The sequence below is a fragment of the Stegostoma tigrinum genome, chromosome 22 (genome assembly GCF_030684315.1).
Source record: "Stegostoma tigrinum isolate sSteTig4 chromosome 22, sSteTig4.hap1, whole genome shotgun sequence".
Taxonomy (NCBI): Eukaryota; Metazoa; Chordata; class Chondrichthyes; order Orectolobiformes; family Stegostomatidae; genus Stegostoma; species Stegostoma tigrinum.
The window spans coordinates 54,055,113-54,079,211 of record NC_081375.1 but is presented as its reverse complement, the minus strand read 5'-3'; the positions used below and the strand labels follow the sequence as shown (position 1 = coordinate 54,079,211).

The window sequence follows — 24,099 nt, the reverse complement described above, 5'->3', positions numbered from 1 at the left end:
AAACTCCACACAGACAGTAGCCCAAGGATGGAATCGAACCCGGATCCCTGGCGCTGTGAGGCTGCAGTGCTAACCACTGTGCTGCCCGTCATAGAGCCAGGTAAGAATGGAGACAAATACAACAGAAAGTGCTGGGGAAATTCCACATTTCTGGCTGCATCTTAGAGAGAAGAACAAAATAAATATTTTGTGTCTAATGACCCATCAGAATTGAAGTGAGAGGTGGAAAAGTAAGTAATGCTGTAGAGAAAGGTGGGGAGGAGCAAGTGAAACAGAAGGGAAGATTGAGTAGGATTAGAGATACAGGTGTCACAGTGCAGAAGGCATGGAAAACTTTTCTGGGAACAGATTTAGGTCCAGAGTAACATTAGAATATAGGTCAGCTCTGCTGTAAGAAAAAAACAAGAAAGCCAGACATTGGGACAAAGTTGCGAGAAACAAATAAAGGACAGAGTTCATGGTCTGAAATTGTTGAACTTAATGTTGAACCCAGAAGGTTATAAAGTGCTGAAACAGAAATGAGGTGCTGTTCCTCCAGTTTGCACTGGGATTCACTGGAACACTGCAGCAAGCCCTGGACAGTAACATGAGCATGTGGACAGAATGCTGTACAAAAAATGGGAGGTGACCATGTATTCAAGGTCGTGCTTGCTGACTGAGTGTAAGAGTTTGGAAAAGTTGTCATACAGTCTATATTTGGTCTCTCCACCATAGTGGAAACTGCAGATCTCTGGAGGGAATGAGGAGGAACCTTTTAAAACAATAAGGAATAATTCTACAAACTGTCATTCCCAGCAATGGCATTGCCAACCAGGAGCAGATGATTTGATTTGATTCGATTTATTATTGAAAAGTATTGTTTTGTGTGCTAACCAGCCAAATCATACCTTATATAAGTACTCAAATAGAATGTAGTGTTACAGCTGCAGAGAAGGTGCAGATCAAAATTCCACTCTAATATACGAGAGGTCTGTTTATAAGTCTGATAATAGTAGGGAAGAAGCTGTTCTTAAATCTGTTGGATGTGTTTTCAAACTTTTGTATATTCTGTCTGATGGAAGAGGGTGGTAGAGATTATGACCAAGATGGGAGTGGTCTTTGATTATGTTACTTTCCCAAGGTAATGGGAAGTGTAGACGGAGTCAATAGATGGAAGGCTGTTTTTTTGAGCTGGATTGGACAGTGCTCACAACTCAATTTCTTGCAGAGATAATAAAGTGTGGAGCTGGATGAGCACAGCAGGCCAAGCAGCATCTTAGGAGCACAAAAGCTGATATTTCAGGCCTAGACCCTTCATCAGTCTTGGGCAGAGCAGTTGCCATGTCAAGCTGTGCATCAAGATAGAAAGCTTTCATGATGCAGCAATTAAAATTGGTAAGGGTCCTTGTAGACTTGCTGAATTTCTTTAGCCTCATGAGGAAGTAGAGGTGTTTGTTTCTTGAGTGTAGCATCGGTGTGGATGGAGTAGGACAGATTGCTGGTGATATTTACTCCTAGGAATTTAAGCTTTCAACCACTTCCATCTCGTCACCATTGATGCAGATAGGGGTGTGTTGATGACCACCTCTTTTGTTTTTCTGACATTGAGGTAGAGATTGTTGTGTTTACAACAATGCCTCTCGTCGTTTGATAATAGGGTGTAGCTGAGCAGCATCAGGCTTTGGTTTTTAGGACAGTGGAGCTGGTGTAGTGGTAAAAACACTGGACTAATACTCCAGAGATCCAGGATATGGGCTCAGATTCCACCACCGTAGCTGGTGGATTTTAATGGGAAGAAAGCAGGAGCACAGCATTGAAATAGAGGATCAGCAATGGCCATGCTAAATGGAGTAGCAACTTGAATGGCCAAATGGCCTACTCCTGCTCCTACTTTATATGCTTGAAATTCCAGCACCACTCTCTCAGCGAGTTTTTAAATCAGCATAATGGGCAGATTTCTGCGTCTATTCCGAAAGAACAGGCCTCCCCATCATGAGCACAATCTTGTAAAATTACTTCCTCAGTCCTTTAACTCATGGTGGGGGACAGAGCCACCAATTAAGTCAGTCTAAAATATGACAACAGCTTCTCTATACTGGGAAGGAATCTGCAGTTTTGGGCACTAGGCTTCACGTTTTTAAGTAATCTCACCTCCAAAGCATGGTTTAGCTTCAAATAAAACTTCGGAGAAACACCACCTTGACGTGAAGTTGAGTAGATGATGTCAATTATATCCGTCCAAAGGTAACCTAGAAGGCTGTGGGAACAGTTATAAAGTCAGAGAATGGCTAATACTTCACCATATATGCCTTTTAAATCTAGAATCTGGATTGGGATCATTTCTGAAATATCAGATAATAGAATCTGAAATGTTGGGAATTTGGAACACTCTCCCTAGGAAAGCTGGCCAGCCTAGATTAACAGAACATTTCAAAACAACATTAATGTTTCAGGTATATTTAAGGGTGATAGAACCACATCGTCTGTGATTCAAATGAATGGCACAACAGGCTAAAGTTGCTGAATGGCCTCTTGCTTCTATAAGGATCCAATGTCAATAGGTCTGACCAGTCTCATCCATAAAGACCACATGGGTGATGGCTGAAGGAACATAATTTACACTGGTATAGGTAGGAGGTCTTCCTCTAAATGAGAGTTAAGGAATCATGTTGGAGCAGATCAAAGAAGAGAACTAAGTTATATTAACATTGAGAGGGAAAGATCAAACATCTTGTTCAGCATTCAGATTAATATTTCTGTTGAGCAAGAAGTTGTTCCTAAGCTGCAGCATGCAGCAAAGCCTCGGCCGAGATAGAGGGTAACACCAAGTGGTTCGGGATCCACTTTACTCTCCCCAACCCTCACAAATTAAAGCCCCACCAATAAGAAAAGACAAGGAAAAGTGGGTGAAATTAGACAACATCATATCACTGCCAGCAACAACATTGAGCATTAATGTTAAAACATAGAAAATAGGAAGAGTAGTCCATTTGATTCTACTCCTCAACCATTCAACATAGTCATGACAGATCATCCAACTCAGCCCCCTGTTCCTCCATTTGCCAAATGTCCTTTGATTCTTTCAGCTTCAAGAACTGTATCTATCCTTAACATAAGATCTTTGGTGCAGTAAAATGTAGTTCACAGTGACAAGCCAAATTTGACAGAAAGTCAGATGAAAAAAATACAGGGAGAGATAAATGAAAGCTTCATCAAAAAGGGAGATTTTTAAAAGAAGCGTCTTAAAGGAGGAGAGTAGCAGAAAGGCTAGGAGTTTTAGGAAGGAAATTACAGAGCACTGAACCTTGGCAGAAAGTTTGGCCGCCCATGTTTAAACAAGGCCAATCGGGGATAATCAGAGGCCAGAATGGAAGAAAGAGTCCTGATGTCTTCGGGGGATAGAGGAGATTACAGAGAGATTTTGAGGAGTATTTTGAAAACTAGGCTAACTTGGCACCAAACACTACCAGCTGGACTAGCTATGACTCCAATATTAACTAAATTAGTTGAATTTGGGCCAGATAAAAAGCTGTCACCAAATTAATATCCATACATTCATGGAGTCATACAGCTCAGAAACAGACCCTTCGGTCCACCTAGTCTGTGCTGGCCAGACATCCCAATCTGACCTCGTCCTATTTGCTGGCATTTGGCCCATATCCCTCTAAACCTTTCCTATTGATATACTCCATTAAAACCAAAATGAACATAGTCATGACAGATCATCCAACTCAGCCTCCCGTTCCTTCTTTTGCCATATGACCTTTGATTCTTTTGGCTTCAAAAACTGTATCTATTTCTAACATAACCCTCCTCCACAATTACAGCAAGAACAGAATATAGAGATAGCAGGAACTGCCGATGCTGAGAATCTGAGTTAACAAGGTGTAGAGCTGGATGAAATCCGAAGAAGGGTCCAGACACGAAATGTCAGCTTTCCTGCTCCTCTGATGATGCTTGGCCTGCTGTGTGCATCCAGGTCTACACCTTGTTATCTAAGAACAGAATATACTCTGGTTTCCCAAAGTTACAGAATGTGACACTCAACTGGATGCTATTTTGATGCTAGCGCTCAGCTTTCCACAAGTTTTGTATTCGCAGCACATCACTCTTGGAATGTGTTTTTTAACCAGAACTAAAAAGACTAATGGATCTTTCTCTCCGCATGGTGACGCTGCATCTCTAAAGCCTACACCATCTTTCATGTCCTTTACCCACTCCCAAACTCCAGGCCCTATCATGACATGGGCTGCTTTCAGCAAACCCACCCATTATCACCCACTCATTGACGCCTTATCAGCTTTTTCCCCTCCCTGGCTTACTGTCCACCATTCCTTTGTCTGCTAACTTTCTTTTTCGCTCTCTCTGTCTGTCCATTTCTCTTTCTCTGGGCTGTCTCCAACTTGCCATTCAGTTTTTTACCTCCAAACCTCCATCATGTGCATACATACCATCTTTTCCTAACTACTATGAACTCTTGAAGAAGGGTCACTGGACTCAATGTCAATTCTGCTTTCTCTCCACAGATGCTGTCAGATCTGCTGAGTTTCTCCAGCAGGTTCTTTTTTTTTAAATGATCTTTCATTTTGTATTTCCACTCAAGTTACACACCAAATTGAAAAAGTCTTTTCTCCTTCCACATACCATTGTGTATTTCCAAAATGGTTTACTGAATTACTGACCTTTGAAAATTTTCTTGCACTAGGTTGCTGTCCATGTATGCAAACTCAGTTTCCAGGAAGCTCATTAAAGGAACAATCATCTAAAGTAGTATGAAGAAATTTGTGTAAGTTAGTATAGCACATCTAGAATGACAATGGTACACATTTTAAAGCTAAAATTCCCCTTAAACCCTGCCTGGCATGTTTTTTGTTCTTCTCTCATCTGTCCAGGGGTCGGACAGCGCGGACTGCTGTAACTCTCAGCTGCACTCGCCAACATTGAGAGCAGCTTGGATTTTTGTCCAGGAGTCGTGTGCACAGAGTTGGGAGAAACCCCAGATCCATGAATCCAACTTTTAAAAATGGCTGCTCCTGGATACCAGATTTTCAGTCCTGGAAGTGCAGTCTAGGGGTGGGTGACCTCAGAATTATTACGGAGAATGCTGGATTAAGACACAAACTGGTCAGAAGCCCTACCTCAGGGGTCCAGAACCGTGTTTACTTTTTAAAAGGAAGAATAAAACAAGATCACATCCCTCCAGCATTTTTGGTTCCTCACCTCCCACATATTCCCCAGGCCAATCTATGAACCTTCATACCCTATTCCCTCTCATCATAACTCCCATATCTTCCAAATCCAAAGTACACCCCGTGCCACCTCCACAATCCCTCATGCTGTCACTTCCAAGCCATGACCCTGTACATACAGCCATGACCCATTACAGCCTATATGTCAACTTGGCATTAACTCACAGCAGCCCATGAAATCCACCCATTGCTGTTTTCTCATATCAAAGCTGACTCACCGAGTATCAACCACGGGTCATGGTCAGGAATTATGCAGAGGGCCAATATGTTCCCATAAAGATGAACGGTGGGACTAACAAGCCCACAGACTTCTGTGTGTCAAAGACTATATATGTGTGGATAAGGAATAAGAGGTAAGGTTTTAGCAGACTCCAAGGGTCCAAAGAGCTGAACTTCAAGAGGAGTAGAAACTCCAGGATGTTACTCAAAAAAAAACTAGAAGAGTGACGGGAGAATGAGAAAACACTGGTGGATAAAGAAAAGAAAAATTCAAAAAGGTATTTTATAAAAATATTTGGGGCAAGAGCATTAGGACCATTAGAGATCAAAGTAGCAATGTGTGTGGTGCCCTATGATGTAGCTGAGGTTTTAAATGTGTACTTTGCATTTATAATTGCTATGGAGAAGGACAATATAGCATTATAATCAGGGAGGGGGAACTGTGATACATTTAACAAACTAGCTTTAAGAGGGAGGTGGTATTAGCAATTTTACCAGACTTGAAAGTGGATAAATCCCCCGACCCACATGAAATGTATTCAAAGCTACAGTGGGAGGCAAGAAAGGAGACTACGGGTGCTCTGACAATTTTTTAAATCCTCTCTGGGCATAGGACTGGAGGACAGTTAATGTGGTACCATTATTCAATAAGTGTACTAGGAAAAAACTTGAAAACTACAGGCCATGTATCTAACATCAGAAGTATGGAAACTATTGGAAAACATTGAAGGACAGCATTAATCTCCACTTGGAGAGGGAAGCATTAAATTGAGGATAGTCAGCATATCTATCTAAAAAAGGGTGAATTTTCAAAGCAGCTAGTTGTATAGATGCAAGTAGTGCAGTTGATGCATTCGTCATGGACTTCAGTAAGACTTTTGACATGGTCTCACGTGGCAGACTGGTCAAGAAGGACCTTGGGATCCAGAACAATTTGGCAAATTGGATCCAAAATTGGCTTAGTTGCAGGACGCAGAGGTGGATGGTCAAAGGGTATTATTATGGCTGAAAGCCTGTGTTCTGGGTTCAGTGCTGGGTCCTTTGCAGTTTGTAGTGAATATTAATAATTTAGACATGACTGTAGCAGGTATGATCAGTAAGAAAACAAAAATTGGTGGTATGGTAAACAGCGAAGAGCAAAGCAGAAGATACAAACAGGTTGGACAGAAGGGCAGAACAATAATCCTGAAAAGTGCAAGGTGATGCATTTTTGGAGGACTGACAATTTAAGGGAGTACATGATGAACAGTAGGACCTAGAAAGTACAGAGAATCAGAGAGACTTCTGTGCGCGTGTCCACAGATTCTTGAATGCAACAAGACAGGTAGATAATGTGGTTAAGGTGGTATATGGGATACTTCTGACAGCAACAAACGCTGGAGATCACAGCAAGTCAGACAGTATCCATGGAGAGAAAGCAAGCTAATGCTTTGAGTCTAGATGACTTTTCATCAGAGCTGATGTGACACTTCATTAGTTGAGGCAGTGAATACAAAAGCAGGGAGATCATGATATAGCTTTATATAATGCTAATTAGGCCACAACTGGAATACTGTGGTCATCACACAATAGGAAGGTTGGGACTGTACAAAAGAGGGTGCAGGGAGATTCACTAGGATATTGCCTGGGCTGGAGAGTTTGGGCAGAGGGCTTGTTTTCCTTGGAGCCGAGAAGCCTGATTGAGATGCATAAAATTATGAGAGGCATTGATAGCGTAAAAGGGAAGAAACATTTCTTCGTATACAGTCATAGAGGCCTGTAGCACGGAAAAAAGGCCCTTTGGCCCATTCTATCCATGCCAGTCAAAAACAGCCCATTAACTATTCCAATTCCATTTTCCAACACTTGGCCATTAGCTTTATATGCCTTAATTAAATCTGACTCCGCCCAATTTCCAGGTAGTATATTCCAGATTCTAATATTCATTCTGGAAAAAAGCTTTTTCCTCACCTTCCATTTGATTCTTTTGCAAAATATTTTGATTCTGTTCCCACTTATCCTCAATCCTCTTACAAGTGGGAACAGTTTCTCTTTATCTGCTCTGCCCAGACCCCTCGTGATTTTGGAAACTTCAAGCAAATCTCCCCTTGACCTTCTCCTTTGAAGAGAACTTCTCCAGTCTAAATAACCAAAGTTTCTCATCCCTGGGACCATTCTTGTAAACTATCTGAACTCTCTCCAATGCCTTCATTCTTCCTGTAGTGTGGCTCCTACGCTTTACATTTCAGCTGAGCTCTAAATAGTATCCTTAATAAATTCACCTTATTCTCCCTGCTCTGGTCTCCTATGCTTCTATAATACTGTCGACTTTTTAAATGCATCCTCTACCTGTTCTGTCATTTTTAATGACATGTCCATCAATGCCCCTTCCTGCACCTGCATGTCCTTTACAATAGTACCCTTCATTTTATACTGTCTCTCATGTTCTTTGCACCAAAGTATATCACCTCTCGCACTGAGCCTCCTATCCACCCACTCCATGAACTTGGCAACATCTTTTTGATGTTTAACACCATCCTTCTCAGTTTATAATTTTTCAAAGTTTTGTAGTCACAAATTATGAAATTGTCCCCTGCACACAGAGGTCTAGATCATTAATATATAGCAGGAAAAGAAAGGCTCTCAATATTGGGAAAAAGAACAACAAATGTTCCATTAACTATTACCTGACTTCTGTCTCTAGTCACCTTTGTATTCATGTTGCTACTCCTTTTATTCCATAAGGTATAACCTTTCTCAAATCTGTATTGAATACCTTCTGGAAGCCCATGTAAACTACATCTACAACCTTGCCTCACCAATCCTCTGTTACCATTTCAAAAATCTCCAGCACGCTAGTTATCAACCTGTGGTTGTCTCAAATTATGCTTTATAATAGTACTGTTCAATGCTTGGTGGTGTTCTGCTGCAGTAAGGGCACCATATCAATGTAGTTTGTTGTTAGTTTCCTTTACTTGCTCATCAGTCTTTCCTTCCATCTGCTCTACCTTTCACATTTCCCTCCCTTCCCTCTCTTCCAAATTATCAAAAGCTTGTAAATTCAATTCCAATCAACATATCAATCTGATGATAATTAACCATTTGGACAATCTGCTTATGTACATAAAACAGTATAGCTAGAAGTAGGCTCTTCATCCCTCCATGTCTGTGCCAACCATGATGCCACTCTAATCCCAACTGTGTACACATGGTCTGTCTGCCTTTGTTCCCTGCCCATTCATGTTTCTGTCTAAATAGCTCTGAAACATAATGGTTAATATTCCTTATGGTGTCCTTGACATTTTAAGTATTCACTCTACTCATGATTGTTGTAACCCCTCCCCACTATTATATCTCCTCTTTTCCACACACATTGAGGACCTTCTGATGACTGATACATCCAGCCTTCCTAGGTGAGCCTTGATAAGAAATAACACCAGACAACTGAAGATAACAAAGTGTGAAGCTGGATGAACACAGCAGGCCAAGCAACATCTCAGGAGCACCTGAGATGCTGCTTGGCCTGCTGTGATCATCCAGCTTCACACTTTGTTATCTTGGATTCTCCAGCATCTGCAGTTCCCATTATCACTCACACCAGACAATTGAACTGTCTTGCCGTGCACGATCCTATAACTGCCTGATGCAATGTACTTTCCGGCAGGTTTCACCAATTCAGTTGGAACCCTTAATAGACCTTTTCTTCTCTTTAAAAGATGGGGACTGGAAGTTTATTACAACATCCAAGTATATTGTACCTTTCAGGACTTCAGAAAGTCTCAGTACTTCTGTAGTCTCTGGCATATTGTGGAAAATGCCATAGTCAATTTGCATGTAACCAACTTCCATAAATGGTAATAGGATAGTGACCAGATAACTTACGTACTGATATTGGTCATGGCCAAAATACAGGTATAGGTATTGGCCAGGATGCTGGGGTACACCACTGCTTTTCTTTAAAATTGTGCTGCAGAATCTTTTGCCTCCAGAGATGATACACAGGGCCATTAGTTTAATATCATAGCCAAAAAAAAATGGTAAATCCAATCATGCAGCACATCCGCAGTACAGCAGTAGGAACATCTCACTTTAAGTCTTGCATTCAGCGGTGGGACTTGAACTCACAATCTTCTGGTGTGCAGAAGCAAGAAGTGCTACAGCCGAGCCGTAGCCCACGCTTGAACTACAACTCACAATAGACCAGGATCATATCCAGGATTTTTAAGTTTGCTGATCCATTTAAGAACCAAGCCACTGAGGAGGTCTCTTTTAATAGCAGTCAGAGAAAGTCCTGGAAAAACAAATCAAGTTTTGGTTTTCAGTAACTGTGATTTCTTTGGGTGGTATTATTGATGTAATACTTACATCATCCAATGGAACGGCGTCACTGGATGCAGACAGGTTGTGGATGTGAATCTTTATGTCGGCTTGCAACTGATAGAATCAAGACAACAATAGATTTAGACTTGACTGAGTTCTTTAATCATGTACTTGCATCAGTTAGACATCTTCAAGCTTTAATTATCTTATATTTCAGCCTCCAAATCTCAGACTAAAATGGCAATATGGAAGAATCCACTATAACACAATAACCAGTGAATAAATCATAACTGCATCAGCTGGACATACAAGAAAGTGAACCCAAGCCATAAGGGAAACTAAGAAATGTCCTTTCTCTATGCCCAAAGTTATCTGTAGAACTGACTACAGTTCCAGTTTAGCCAATCATGAAGCTAAATATCACATCCTTGGGTTTTATGGCTCAGTCAACCTACCCCAAGGAGATTAATCTGCTGTTTAACTTGATTCTATCCCAAGTGGTATCTTACATTGGTCTCTGCCACAGTTACGCCAGTGGAAGTAATATCAGGAATGGCCATTTCACAGCTGATTCTGCTTGTCTTCAACCACAGCAAATGAAGAAAGATGGGAATAACCACACAGAAATTGTGTGTGTGGATGGTTAGCCATCAGTTATAAATAGAACAGTGACACAATCAAACATAATCATTTCATTTTGCTATAATCCCTTCTCTGAACAGGTCATACTAATTAATCTCCACAACAAAAGTAAGTATGGCTCAGTTTGAAGAATGAGGAAAGTTTCCTGAGTCATTATTTTCTAAACAAAAACAGCACCTTTCCTCTAGGCTGTCATTGGGAATTTAGAAAAAAAATAGTGCTGAAATATTGCCGGTCAGGATCTTACTTCACTTGAAAGCTCAACATCTGCTGTTTGGTCAAGGTCACGAGAGGGCATGTCAGAGAACATAGGCACAAACACTGCTGGACTTCTATAAAAACCTAAACTCATTCAGCAATGACCTTCATAGAAGACATTCTGTCATGTCCATCTGATCTAGTCTATACTTGGCACTGTCTAATACTGTGGTACTGCGCATGTTTCTGCTGCTTTGTTCTGTTGTTTGCGTTCAAACAACTGTTGCTTCTCAAGAGTCCCCATGTCTAGGTAATCAGACAAGAGTTGAAAAGGAAATGATCTGTTTTTTCAGTGAAATATATGCTCTCATTCAATGAACTATTCCTGCTTGATTCAGTCTCTAGTCATTGATTATCTAGTAGTGAGAATATTTTCCCATGACAGACCTATCTGAGGCAAGAGGGCTTAAATTTAAGGTGAGGAGTCAGTGGTTTAGACAGAATCTGTGGAAAATGATTTTCATTCAGAAGATGGTAGAAATTTGGAATCTGTTGGTCGTCATAGACATGGGTGGGCCAAAGACCTTTTTCTATACTGACTCTGGCTCTTTGATAATTTGGAGGATGTAGCTACCTGCTTGACAACTAGAACAAAAGGAACAACTCAAACTGTGACTGTGGATGTACAAGTCAGACCATCACCCACAAAGTGAACTCCCACATATTGAAAAAAAATTGCTTTTACATCTGCTTCTGCATTGGAGGTTTTTCTTGTAATTTTTCTCTGTTTTTCTAGAGGAGAAGCAAAAAGAATTCCATTTAAAATTATTCTTGGAACTTTCATAGTCCAATTTTTTTAAAAAGGTGAGGAAGGAGAGATTGAGTTATTTGTGGGACAGGCCTGTCCATGTATTTGTTAAGGTGTCATTGGCTCCTTTTGTGTTCATGGATCTCGGAAGATTAAACCTTTTCAACTTGTTTGTCAAGTGTTCGTTAGTGATGGTTTAGGTTATGATAGGGGGCAGGATTCCTGAATCCATTATTTTTGAAAGGCTGAATCCAGCAGTTGGAGGGAATCAACATGACTTTACTCAGAGTTGGAGACAGGGGATCTAAGGAGATGGTGGTTTTTGGTTGCTGGGAGTTTGAGCTAAGGGTTGGATTTTAAGAATTTTTTTTTTTCTCTTTTGTATGCTTAAACTTAGAAACTGTGGGTAAGGGAAGGGAGGTGTTTTTCTTAAAAAATGGTTATATTTAGAGCTAACAAAGTGTGGAGCTGGAAGAATGCAAGCCAGGCAGCATCAGACTAACAGGGAGGCTAATGTCTCAGGTTGGGACCCTTCTCTATTCTCAGCTCCACACTTTGTTATCTCTGATTCCAGCATCTGCAGCTCATGCTATCTCAGTGTTTTTAAGAGCTTCTTCTTTTAGGCCTTACAGAATATAGGCTTTAAGTTCTTCCAGCATTGTGCGTCACCAGCAAACACTGGATTTGAAAAAAAGTGTGGGTTTTTTTAGACAAGCCTATATTAGCATATATTTAAGGGGCAATTATGGCAGTCAACAGAGTGGCATATTCTCCTGATGGATGTGGGAGATTAGAGAGCTGTTGACTGTCCCTGGAGACTATGACTGCAAGAGGTGTGTTTGGATCCATCTCATATCAGACCACTTGAATCGGCTGGAGAAGCAGTTGGAGTCACTGAGGAGCATACAGGTGGCACAGAGTGTGATGGTCAATAGATTTAGAGAGGTGGTCACTCCGCAGGTTCACTTAGATAGATAGGTGACTGTCAGGAGAAGTAGGAAGTTAGTGCAGGAGTCTCTGGTGGCTATTCTTCTCTCAAATAGATACACCACTTTGGCTACTGTTTGGTTTGGGATGAGAAAACAGTCTCCCAGAGAAAAATAGAAGTGGCAGCCAGATCTTGTGCACCAAGAATGAATCTTGTATGAAACAGGGTTTGTCAAGGTTCAAAAGATTAACTGTTATAGGGGACTTTACCGTCAGGGGCACAGAAGATTCAGTGGCCATGAGTGACAGTTCAGGATGGTAAGTTGCCTCCCTGGTGCTAGGATGAAGGATGTATCAGAAGGTTGCAGCATATTGTCAAATAGGAGAGTGAAGAGCTAGAGCTGCTGCATACATTGGTAAGAACGACATACTTAAAGAAAAGATTGAGGCTTTGCAGAGTGAATACAGGAAGTTAGGTAGAAGATTAAAATGCACACCCTCAGAAAGGTAGTAATTTCTGAATTACTCCTGGTGCCGTGGGCAAGAGACATTTGGAATAGGAAGATATGGCAGATAAGTCAGTGGCTGAGGAGCTGGTACGGGGGCGAGGATTCAGATTTTTGGATCATTGGGATCTCTTCTGGAGCAAAACAGACCTGTTCAAAAGGGATGGGATGAATTGGAAGGGTAACACTACCCTGGCGAGATTTGCTGGTGCTACTTGTGAGCCTTTAAACTCGTGGGGTTTGGGGGTGGGGTGGGCAGGGGTGGATGGTGGTGTGGAGAGATTCTAAGTAGTAGTAATAATAGAGACCAGTGAAGATGGTAAGAGCAAGTCAGAGAACAAGGTAACTCTGAAGAATTAAACTGCATTTATTTCAATGCAAGGAGTCCTACAGGTAAGTAAGCTGAACTCAGGGCATGTATGGGAACATGGAACTGGGACATCATAGTCATTACAGAAACATGACTGAGGGAGGGGCAGGACTAGCAGCTCAATGTTCCAGCACTTAGATCCGATAAAAAGAATAGAAAGGGAAGAGAGGAGTGCAACTGCATTATTGATTAGGGAATACATTACTGTTGTACTTAGAAAGGATATTACTGAGGGATCATCCAGTGAAGCTACAGGGATGGAACTCAGAAATGAGGAGGGGATGAGCACTTTGATGGGTTTGTACTATTGGATCCCCAATAGTCAGAGAGAAACTGAGGAGCAAATACGTACAAGAGATCTCATATATATGTAAGTATAATAGGACTGTAGGGACTTAGGTCTTAGGGTCTAAGACTGCCATATTGTTAAGGGCTTGGATGGTGAGGAATTTGTTAAATGTGTTCAAGAAAATTTTCTGTCATATGTAGATGTGTGGAGTTTGTACATTCTCCTTGTGGGTTTCCTTCCATGGTCCAAAGATGTGCAGGTTAGGTGGACTGGTCATGCTAAAATACCATGTGTCCAGGGATGTGCAGGCTATATGGATTAGCCGTGAGAAATGCAGGGATTGGTAGGCATGTGGATCTGAGTGGGATGCTCTTCAGAGGGTCACTGTGGACTCGATGGGCTGAACAGTCTGCTTCCACACTGTAGGGATCTATGATTCTATCTACTACAGAAGGAGCAGAATTTGACATTTCCTTGGGAAATAAGGCAGGACAAGTGACTGAAATGTTTGTGGGAAGCACTTTGGGACCAGTGGACATAATTCTATTAGCTTTTAAATAGTTATGGAAAAGGATAGGCCTTATATAAAAGTTAAAGTTCTTAACTGGAGTAGGCAAATTTGACAGGTATGAGACAGGTACTCTTAAAAGTTGATTAGTTCGCAGGTAGAGGGAGGCTTTCAAAAATGGGATAACAAGAGATCAGAAGCATTATTTTCCTGTTAGAGTGAAGTGTAAGGCTGGTAAGAGTCAGGAACAATGGATGAATAAAATGTTAAGTATAGACAAAAGGGATCAAGTGAATCTCTTGAAGAATAAAAAGGGGTGCAGGGGCATTCTTGAAAAGGAAATCAGGAGGGCAAAAAGGGAATATAAAATAACCTTGGCAGATTAGGTTAAGGATAATCCAAAGAGATTTGATGAACTCATTAAGCATAAAAGAGCAATTGGGGAAAGAATAGGACCCCTCAAAGATCAATGAGGTTATCTATGTGTGGAACGACAGGAAATGGGAGAGATACTAAATAAATATTTCACGTCAGTTTTTAACTGTGGAGGAAGACATGGAGGCTGGGAACTTGAGGAAATAAATAGTGATGTCTTGAAAACAGTTCACATTACAGAAAAGGAGGTACTGGTGGTCTTAGCAAACAAAGCTGGATAAATCTCTGGGACCTGATCAAGTGTATCCCAGGACATTGTGGGAAGTTATTGCAGTGTCCCAAGCACAGAGATTTGTCTCTTCTATAGCTATAGATGAAGTAACGGAAGACGGGACAGTGGCTAATGTTGTCCCTTTATTTAAGTAAGTCTGTAATGAGAAGCCTGGGAACTATAGACTGGTAAGTCTAACAGTGGTGGGGTACATTGTTGAAGAAGGGTCTGATAGATAGGATTTACATGCATTAGGAGAGGCAGGGAATGATTAGGGATCGTCAGCATAGCTTTGAGTGTGGGAAATCATGTCTCACAAACTTGATTGGGTTTTTTGAGGGTGTAACTGAAAGGATTGAGGGCAGAGCAGTAGGTGTTGTCTACATGGACTTTAGAAAAGCATTTGACTAAGTTCTGCATAGTAAACTGATTAGTAAGAATAGATCACATGGGATTCTAGGAGAGTTTGCCAATTGGATACAAAATTGGCTTGACGGTAAGAGACAGAGAGTCATAATCGGCGGGAAGCTGTCATAGGGTGGAGGAGCAGCAACACACAGTGAACATAAACCAACCGGGGCTCGGGGCACAGTGTAGCTGCAAAAAGAACCTAGAGTGACCTGATTGGCTGGTAGGAAATCTGCACTAAATTTGAAAAAGAACACAGCAAAGAAGTATCAATAAATTTAATTAACTTAGTAAAGTAATTAACTGAGTAGAAATGGCTGGACAGGTGTTGTGTTGTAGCTGTATGATGTGGCTGATCCCATTGTGAACTGCAGTGACCACATCTGCAGCAAGTGTTGGTTGCTCGAGAAACTTCAGCTCAAAGCTGATGAGCTGGAATCTGAGCTTCAAACACTGCGGCACATCTGGGAGGGTCAGAGTTACCTGGATGCTATGTTTCAGGAGGCAGTCACACATGGTATATTAAGTACTTCAAATTTGGTCAGTGGCCATGGACAGCAGGGGATGTCTGCAAGTGAGGCAGATAGAGGGATCCTGCATTCAGGAACAGAGGAGCCTTAGCTCTTGACCTTGTCCAACAGGTATGAGGTACTTGCTTCCTGTGTGAATGAGGCAAAGGGCTACAGGGAGGATGTGCCAGCTGACCACTGCACCGTGGTACGGGAGGCCATTCATGAGGGGAGTGCACAAAGACAAGTGGTAGTTGTGGGGATTCTGTATTCGGGGGAATCAATAGTATCCTTTGTAAGCAGGATTGAGAGTTCCATATGGTACGTTGCCTGCCCAATCATCTCTGACCGGCTTGAAAGGATATTGAAGAGAGAGGGGGAGGATCCAGTTGTTGTGGTCCATGTCGGAACAAACAACATAGGCAAGACTGGGAAAGAGGACACGTTCAGGGATTATCAGGAGCTAGGAACGAAACTAAAGAACAGGTCCTGTAGGATTATAATCTCCAGATTACTGTCCGAGCCATGTGCAAATTGGCATAGGGATGCGATAATAAGGGAAGTAAACACATGGCCAAAAGAGTGATGTGGGAAAGAGGGATTCCTGTTCATGGGACACTGGCATCAGTATTGAAACAGTACCGGTCTGTACCGGTGGGACGGTTTCCATGTGAACCGAGCTGGGACCGATGTTTTAGCGAAAAGGGTAAATAGGCTGGTCAACAGGACTTTAAAATAGGGAGTTGGGGGGAAGGAAACGGTGAAACTTGCCTCAGTGGGGAACAAAGCAACAGGCTAACATCTCCAGGGGTAGAATCAACCGCGTGGAAAAATGAAGAAAATGACAGCAAAGGACAACACAGGAGAGATTATTAAAGTCTTAAGCACAGACACAAATAGGACAGTGTGTTTGCAAACGGTTAGGAATCATATTTCAAGCACACTAGATAAGCGAACGACAATAAGAAGGATAGTTAATACAGGACCGAAGCTGTTATCTCTGAATGCACGCAGTATAAGGAACAAGGTAAATGAGCTTGTAGCGCAGATCCAAATTGGCAGATATGATGTGATGAGTGTCACAGAGACATGGCTGCAAGGGGAATCAGGATTTGGAGCTGAATTTCCAAGGCATGTCGGCAGAGGGGATGTGGGTGCCTTGTTAATAAGAAATGAAATTAAGTTAATAGTAAGAAACGAAGTAGGGTCAGATTGTGCAGAATCTGTGTGGGTAGAGCTGAGGAACTACAAAGGTGAAAAAAAATCATATTTGGAGTTATGTACAGGCCTCCAAACAGTAGTCAGAAGCTGGGACGCAAGATACACATTTTTTCTATCTCCTGGTGTAGAAAGACAAAGTCACAGTAATCATGAGGGATTTCAATATGCAGTTGGACTGGGAAAATCAGGTTGGCAGTGGATTATAAGAAATGGGATTTGTGGAATGTCTACGAGGTGGCTTTTTGGAGCAGCTTGTGGTGGAGCCCACAGGGGAACAGGCAATACTGGATTTAGTGTTATGCAATGAGGCAGGCTTGAACAGGGACCTTAAGGTGAAGAAACCCATAATATGATTGAATTTACTCTGTAATTCGAGGGGGAAAAGATGGAATCAGAGGTAACAGTATTACAACTGAATAAGGGTAACCACAGAGCTATGATGGAAGAGGTGGGGAGAATTGACTGGGAGAGGAGCCTCGCAGGAAAGAGAGTGGAGCAGCAATGGCAGGAGTTTCTAGGAGAAATTCAGGAGACACAGTAAAAATCCATCCCTAGGAAAAAGAAGCATGATACAGCGAAGATGAGGCAGCTTTGGCTGACTAGGGAAGTCAAGGACAGTATAAAAGCAAAAGAGACAGCATATAATGTGGCAAAGAGCAGTGGGAAACCAGAATAGTGGGAGGCTTACAAAGACCAACAGACGGCATTAAAAAAAAAGAGGGAGGAGATTAAATATGAGGGCAAGCTAGCCAGTAATATAAAGGAAGACTGTGAGAGTTCCTTTAGATGTGTGATCGACGAAAGAGAGACAAAAGTGGACATTGGGCCGCTGGAAAATGATGCTGGAGAGATGTTAGGAGGGAACAAGGAAATAACTGAGGAACTGAGTAATTACTTTGCGTCAGTCTCCACAGTGGTAGACATGAGTAATATCCCAAAAATTTGAGAGAGTCAGAGGGCAGAGCTGAGTATGGTAACCATCACCAAGGAGAAGGTGCTAGAAGAACTGAATGGCCAGGAGGTAGATAAATTACCCGGGCCAGATGGACTATACCCCAGAATTCTTCAGTAGAAAGCTGAAGAAATAGTGGAAGCATTAATGGTGATCTTTCAGGAATCACTAGAGTCAGGGAGGGTTCCAGAGGACTGGAAAATCACCGATGTGGTACCCCTGTTTAAAAAGCAAGTAATTCAAAAGAAAGAAAATTACAGGTCGATTAGCTAAACTCAGTTGTGGGTAAGATTTTGGAGTCCATTGTGAAGGATGAGATTTCTGAGTACTTCAAAGTGCATGGTAAAACAGGGCTGGGTCAGCATGGTTTCATCAAGGGGAGGTCATGCCTGACAAATCGGTTAGAACTCTTTGAGGAAGTAAGGAGCAGGCCAGATCAAAGAGATCCAATGGATGTTATCTACGAGGACTTCAAGAAGGCCTTTGACACAATGCTGCACAGGAGGCTATTGAGTAAGATAATGGCCCATAATGTCAGAGGCAAGGTGCCAACATGGATAGAAGGTCGGCTGTCTGGCAGAAAGCAGAGAGTGGGGATAAAAGGGGTCTGTCTCAGGTTGCCAGTTGGTGACAAATGCTGTTCCGCAAGGGTCAGTATCAGGGCCACAACTTTTCACTTTATACATTAATGATCTAGGTGAAGGAACTGTAAGCATTCTGGCTAGGTTTGCCGATGATACAAAGATGGGTAGAGGGACAGGTAGTATTGAGGAGGTGGGGAGGCTGCAGAAGGATTTGGACAGGTTAGGAGAGTGGGTAGAGGAGTGGTAAATGGAGTACACAGTAGGAAAGTGTGAGGCCATGCATTTTGGTAAGAAGAATAGAAGTATGGATTGTTTTCTAAATGGAGAGAAAATTCAGAAGTCTGAAGTGCAAAGAGACTTGGGAGTTCTAGTCCAGGATTCTCTCAAGGTAAACTTACAGGTTCAGTCAGTAGTTAGGAAGGCAAATGCAATGTTGGCATTTATTTTGAGAGAATTTGAATGTAAAAGCAGGGATGTACTTCTGAGGCTCTATAAGGCTGTGGTCAGGCCACATTTGGAGTACTGTGCACAGTTTTCGGTCCCATATCTCAGGAGGGATATACTAGCCCTGGCAGGGACATGAATAGGAAAGATTTAGAGCAAAATGGGCCAAACTCAGGCAAGTGAAATTGTTTAATTTGGGAAACTTGGTTGCCCTGGACGAGTTAGACTGAAGGGTCTGTTTCTGTGACTTATGACTCTATGATTCTTTCCTCTGATAAAATGGAGTGAGTACTGCTCCTTCCCCAGATCCACTGATGAGCCCCATCCTAGTTTTTGATGTCTCATTTTACTGCTAATCATCTGCTAGTAAAACAGTGATTGTTGGAAATTAGAGTCCACCTTAAAACTGAATCCCGTTTTGTATTTCACATTTGGTGTTTTCTGTGCAACCTGAGTGTTTCAGCAGTAACCAGCCTTTTGCAAATATTAACAAGATTTCCAGCGTATGGAAACAGAAGAAATATCATAAGCGTTACTGTTAAAGATTTATATATTCACCACAAAGCCACTGACTTCCATAGCTATCTGGACTATATATTCTCACACCCCACGTCCCGTAAACACTCCATCCCATTCTTTCAGTTCCTCCATCTCCATCGTATATCTTCACATGAGGCCAGTTTCAACAAGGGAGCCTCCGAAATGTCCAACTTCTTCTTCAACCAAAGATTCCGCAGCTCCGTGGTCAACAGGGCCCTCAACCAGGTCCGACCCATCTTCTGCACTTCTGCCCTCATCCCTTCTCTTCCCTCCTGCAACAGTGATAGGGTTCCCCTTGTCCTTACCTATCATTCCACCAACATCCACATTGATAAGATCATCAGGTGCCAGCTCCATCACCTCCAGCAAGATGCCACCACCAGACACATATTCCCTCCTCTCCCTTGTCCGCCTCCCGCAGGAACCACCATTCCCTCCGGGACACCCCTGGCCCACACTTCCTTCGCCTCCAACACCTCCCCACAGTCCTATGGCACCTTACCCTGTAACTGGTGAAGGTGCAACACCTGCCCATTTACCTCCTCCCTCCCCAGTATCCAAGGGCCCAAACATACCTTCCAGGTGAAGCCACACTTCACCTGCACTTGCCAGAATCTAGTCGACTGCATTCGCTCCTCACAATGTGGTCTCCTTTATATTGGGGAAAACGAAGCGTAGACTAGGTTGCTGCTTCGCAAAATATCTATGTTCTACTCACAAAGAAGACCCTGAACTACCCATTGCCTGCCACTTTAACGCCACCCCCCCCCCAAACTCCCTGACCAATATATCTGTCTCTGGCTTGCTACAGTGTTCTAGTGACACTCAATGCGAGCTGGAGGAACAACACCTCATTTTCTGCTTGAGGACTTTACAACACTCCAGACTCAATATTGAGTTCAATAATTTTAGGGCCTAAACTCTCCCATGTCCCAGCCCTCCACCCCACACACCAGCCTTGTTACCACATAGCCGGCCATTTCACGCTCGCTGTTGTTAGTCACTAATAGTCCCCATTAACAACTATTCACTGTCCCAGCATCGTTGTTGTCAACTCTGTCTGTTCAACTGCTCTTTTCTCTCTCTTTAGGCTCTATCCTATCATTTACTCCCTAAGCCATTCCCCTCCCTTTTTCTCTGTATATAAGCTGATGTTTTCTCAGTCACCATCAGTTCTGAGGAAGGGTCACCAGACCAGAAACATTAACTCTGTTTTTCCTTCACAGATGCTGCCAGACCTGCTAAGCCTTTCCAGCAACTTTGTTTTTGTTCCTGATTTACAGCATCTGCAGTTCTTTTGGTTTTTATTTATACTGGGGGCTGCATCACACTATTAGGAATATCATTCGAAAAAATACAAGCTTTTGTTCTTAGTGAATGGTAAAGTAATCATCAGATGATGCCAGGATGACTGCTGCCCGTTTGCCCACCTTCATCTGATGGTTAGATTACCATTTACTGAGAACAAAAGCTTCTAATGACCCACGGTCATTAGCTGAGAGGGTTTAGACAAGTGATTGACACAGCAGAGATGGCCTGAGCCCAAAATAAAGGAGATTAACAGGGTTAGGCGAGGAGAGAGGAGAAAGACAATGCATGGGAACAAGCTGCTGTCTTCTTGGGAGGAGACTAAGTGTTCCCCTACATCAGCTTTAGGCAGGAACAAACACAGCTGTGATGAAAGATTACCTCGAAAGACAATGTTACCTGAGGGACAAACACTCCACCACTCCAAAATCACTGCCCTGCTCCTCCATGCTACAGAATGGCTTTGGGAATGGAGAAGCAGTCTTATCTATCATGAGCCGCATATTTCCTTTTTCTTAAATTAGAATAATCTCTCATTTTTAGCACATTGTACTTAAACTGCTGCTTTTTAACAACATCCTGAACATTGCTTACAAATGGTCACATAGGTAACTGTGATCACAAACTCCCCAAAATTCAACAGTACCTCAAGATGTATCTATTGTGGACAAACTAGTTACATTGAATGATTTCCATACCTTCTGTGCAAGGGTCTGGATCACCCCCTTGATCTTGTTGTTGATTGAGCTATTGAACGTTTCCAGTTGAGTATGCAGTGTGCTTTGGATCTGGTCCTCTGGAATCATGTCGGCTGTGTCTTCCTTCAGGCCTTGCCAGTCCAGTTCATCTGGAAGCTTGGAGATAACCTCCCAAAGCCGCTTCATGTTATTGAGTACCACGCATAATTGTAGTGACCTCACTGCATGGATGTCTGACTGCAGAAGGTGGTATTGGACATTTACATCAACAGAATGTTTCTAGCCGTTCCTCCAGCTACCATTAATTCTCCAAAATTGAGAAGCTACCATAATGGACCAAGATTAACACAGTTGAAAAGAGTAAAGATAAGACATGTTGAGTGATATGGCTTTCAACCTCTTCCCTCCCCTCCCTATCCAAAGCCCTTCAACCCACATTTCCAGTAAGAGTTCCGAGAGACTTGGATGTCTGGGGCTGGTATTCCTCTAGATCACATCCAACCTGACGTGGATAAATGATCACCATCCTTTCCTCATTGCTCTTGGAATTCCCAATCTGAAAACGTTGTGAAAGTACCATCACCAGTAGTCCTATAGTAGGTCTGGAAGAACATCTACTACTTTGAGGCCAATTTAGGTACAGATAATCAATCTTGACATTGCCAGTGACACCACATCTGGGAATAAAATGGTTTTAACTGACAAGTATATCCAGTTATTTCTATCAGCAGCTATCTGCTAGTGAACATCAATATCATTCTGTTCACATGAACACTTAATAAAATGTTGATCAATGTCTACTACTGATGGTACATTGCCTTGAGGAGATGCGGATGCTGAAGTTTTGAATGACATGTTTAATCAGATGCGGATCCAGTTGTGTTACAGTCAACACTCACATCACTTGCGTTTACTTGACAGTGCTTGACTGATAGCTCTTCTGCCCTCACTTCAATTAGCCGACAGTACATTAATGCAATCTTGCACATGTCCTGTAACATAAAGAATGCATGAAGACTGTCAATTTTACAGATATGTGTGCGATCAAACAGAACAGACAGAGCTTCAGAGTTGCAGCAATGTTTACACAGTTTCACTCTTCAGGTTACCTCTAAAAACTGGTGAAGTTTCACTCTCTGTCACTGATGTTCAATGAGGTTTTAAGATTTAACACAGGACTATGATTACACTGAAACAGATATTCTACAGGGGAGTAACGGCGTAGTGGAGTTCTACAAGAATACAGCTGTGCTTTTATTTTATCAATAAGTTTTTTTTCTTGGATTTGTTCAAGTCTTGTGGCTTTGAAACCCATGGTGACTAGTTTGAGAGGGAGTGCAAGGTCGTTTAACACTATTATATGAGTCCTTTTACTGACTCTGAGCTACCTGAATGGTACTGAGGGCACAACTAGGGTTCCTCTCTGTAAGGATGCTATGTTCTGTCGTTAAAATGCCTACATCTAGGTTGAACGTTGGAGACTGTCAAACATCTGAGAAATTTGTAGCTCCCTCACTTCTCTTTAAAAGAAATCAATCATAGAAAGTAAACTGGACAGTATCTATCTTCGGGTGACTCATACCCAGACCTGCTGGCGATCTCCTTTCCCTGCTCAGTACAGCTCTTTTCACCATGTGTAGCACAGCCAAAGCTACTTCAGGTCATTTGTATTTTCTGAAATGGTGAAGAAACTTCATTAGGAACAAGCCTGGAAGTGGCATGGCCCACCCCTGAATGTGGCACCTCCCATTTTCACAGGGACTACATTTTGTGCTTGTACAGTTTGTGGAGGAGGCTGACCATTTATACCAGCTGTCTTCACTCAAGTTGGATTATGGTAGTTCAGGGTTGTGAAACCCAAAATGCACAGCGTAGATCCAGTCAGAACAAGTCTGAACTTTTTGTTTTCTTTGGATAGCCAGGCTACTCCATTAGAGAGTTAAGGTCCCCTTAGATATTGCTGTAGAACACATTTGGAGAAAGTAAGGTACCCTTTGGAAATGTTAGAAACAGGCATGAATGTGTTTAAAAAGTTTAAAAAAATCTCATTAACAGTCAAGCTCATTTAATTTGTCAACTGACCTGAAAAAGTCAATGGCCAAAACTATAAAAACAGTCAAGAGGACATTGTCAGAAGTGTCCAGATGAGCTGTTAAAAGAACGTCAAAATATCAAGATGACATTTGAAAAGCAAGTGTCAAAGCTGTCAAGACATTTGCACGTCCTGTCCATGAAATGCTTGAAAATATGCCTGTTTTCTAAAAAACAAAAAACACTGATTGCTATTTCTGTCATTACCTTTCTATTACTGGATTACAGCCACATGACTAATTTTGCAACCATCCATTCATTATCAAATCAAGGTGCCTGCCGTTTCACAGTTTGATTGACCACTACAAATAGACACTTTGGAGTTAACTAGAATTCCACCTTAATGCTTTCAGTTGTAAGGGTTTATTCTCGTAAATCAAATATTTGTTGTTATCAGACTTTATCTGTTGAAATTTAACAAATGGATTTTATGACAGAGATTTTAGTCTGTCAGACAATTATCCCCTCCCTGCAGGTGATAAAACGGGTGGCATGCAGGGGATGTAATTAGGCAAGCAGGCCTTGGAGAGATAATTGTCCTTTAAACAAATAAATGCTGGCAAGAAGGTTCATTGACTTGCTAGCCTCAAGTGGTCAATACTGTCCGGGGGAAAGAAATGATTGAGCTCCTCAAAGGATAACCATGGCAACATGTCTACTGTATTTGGTGTGGGGGGGGGGAACACTTGGAGATGTTGGATCAT

General features: G+C 42.1%; 1 protein-coding gene across 3 annotated transcripts in view; it reads right to left on the bottom strand.

The window, feature by feature from the left end:
* Nucleotides 1-24,099, bottom strand: part of unc13d (unc-13 homolog D (C. elegans)) — a 149,474-nt gene that overhangs the window by 24,484 nt on the left and 100,891 nt on the right. For all 3 annotated transcript variants that reach the window (XR_009447091.1, XM_059653844.1, XM_059653845.1), the window contains exons 22-26: nt 22,204-22,296; nt 21,305-21,541; nt 9,792-9,860; nt 4,662-4,741; nt 2,131-2,236 (exon numbers count right to left, since the gene is read on the bottom strand). Coding sequence is in view for 2 of the 3 variants with exons in the window: in XM_059653844.1 (XP_059509827.1) it covers nt 2,131-2,236; nt 4,662-4,741; nt 9,792-9,860; nt 21,305-21,541; nt 22,204-22,296 (585 nt within the window). In the remaining variant the exon portion in view is untranslated. The remainder of the gene's footprint in view (nt 1-2,130; nt 2,237-4,661; nt 4,742-9,791; nt 9,861-21,304; nt 21,542-22,203; nt 22,297-24,099) is intronic.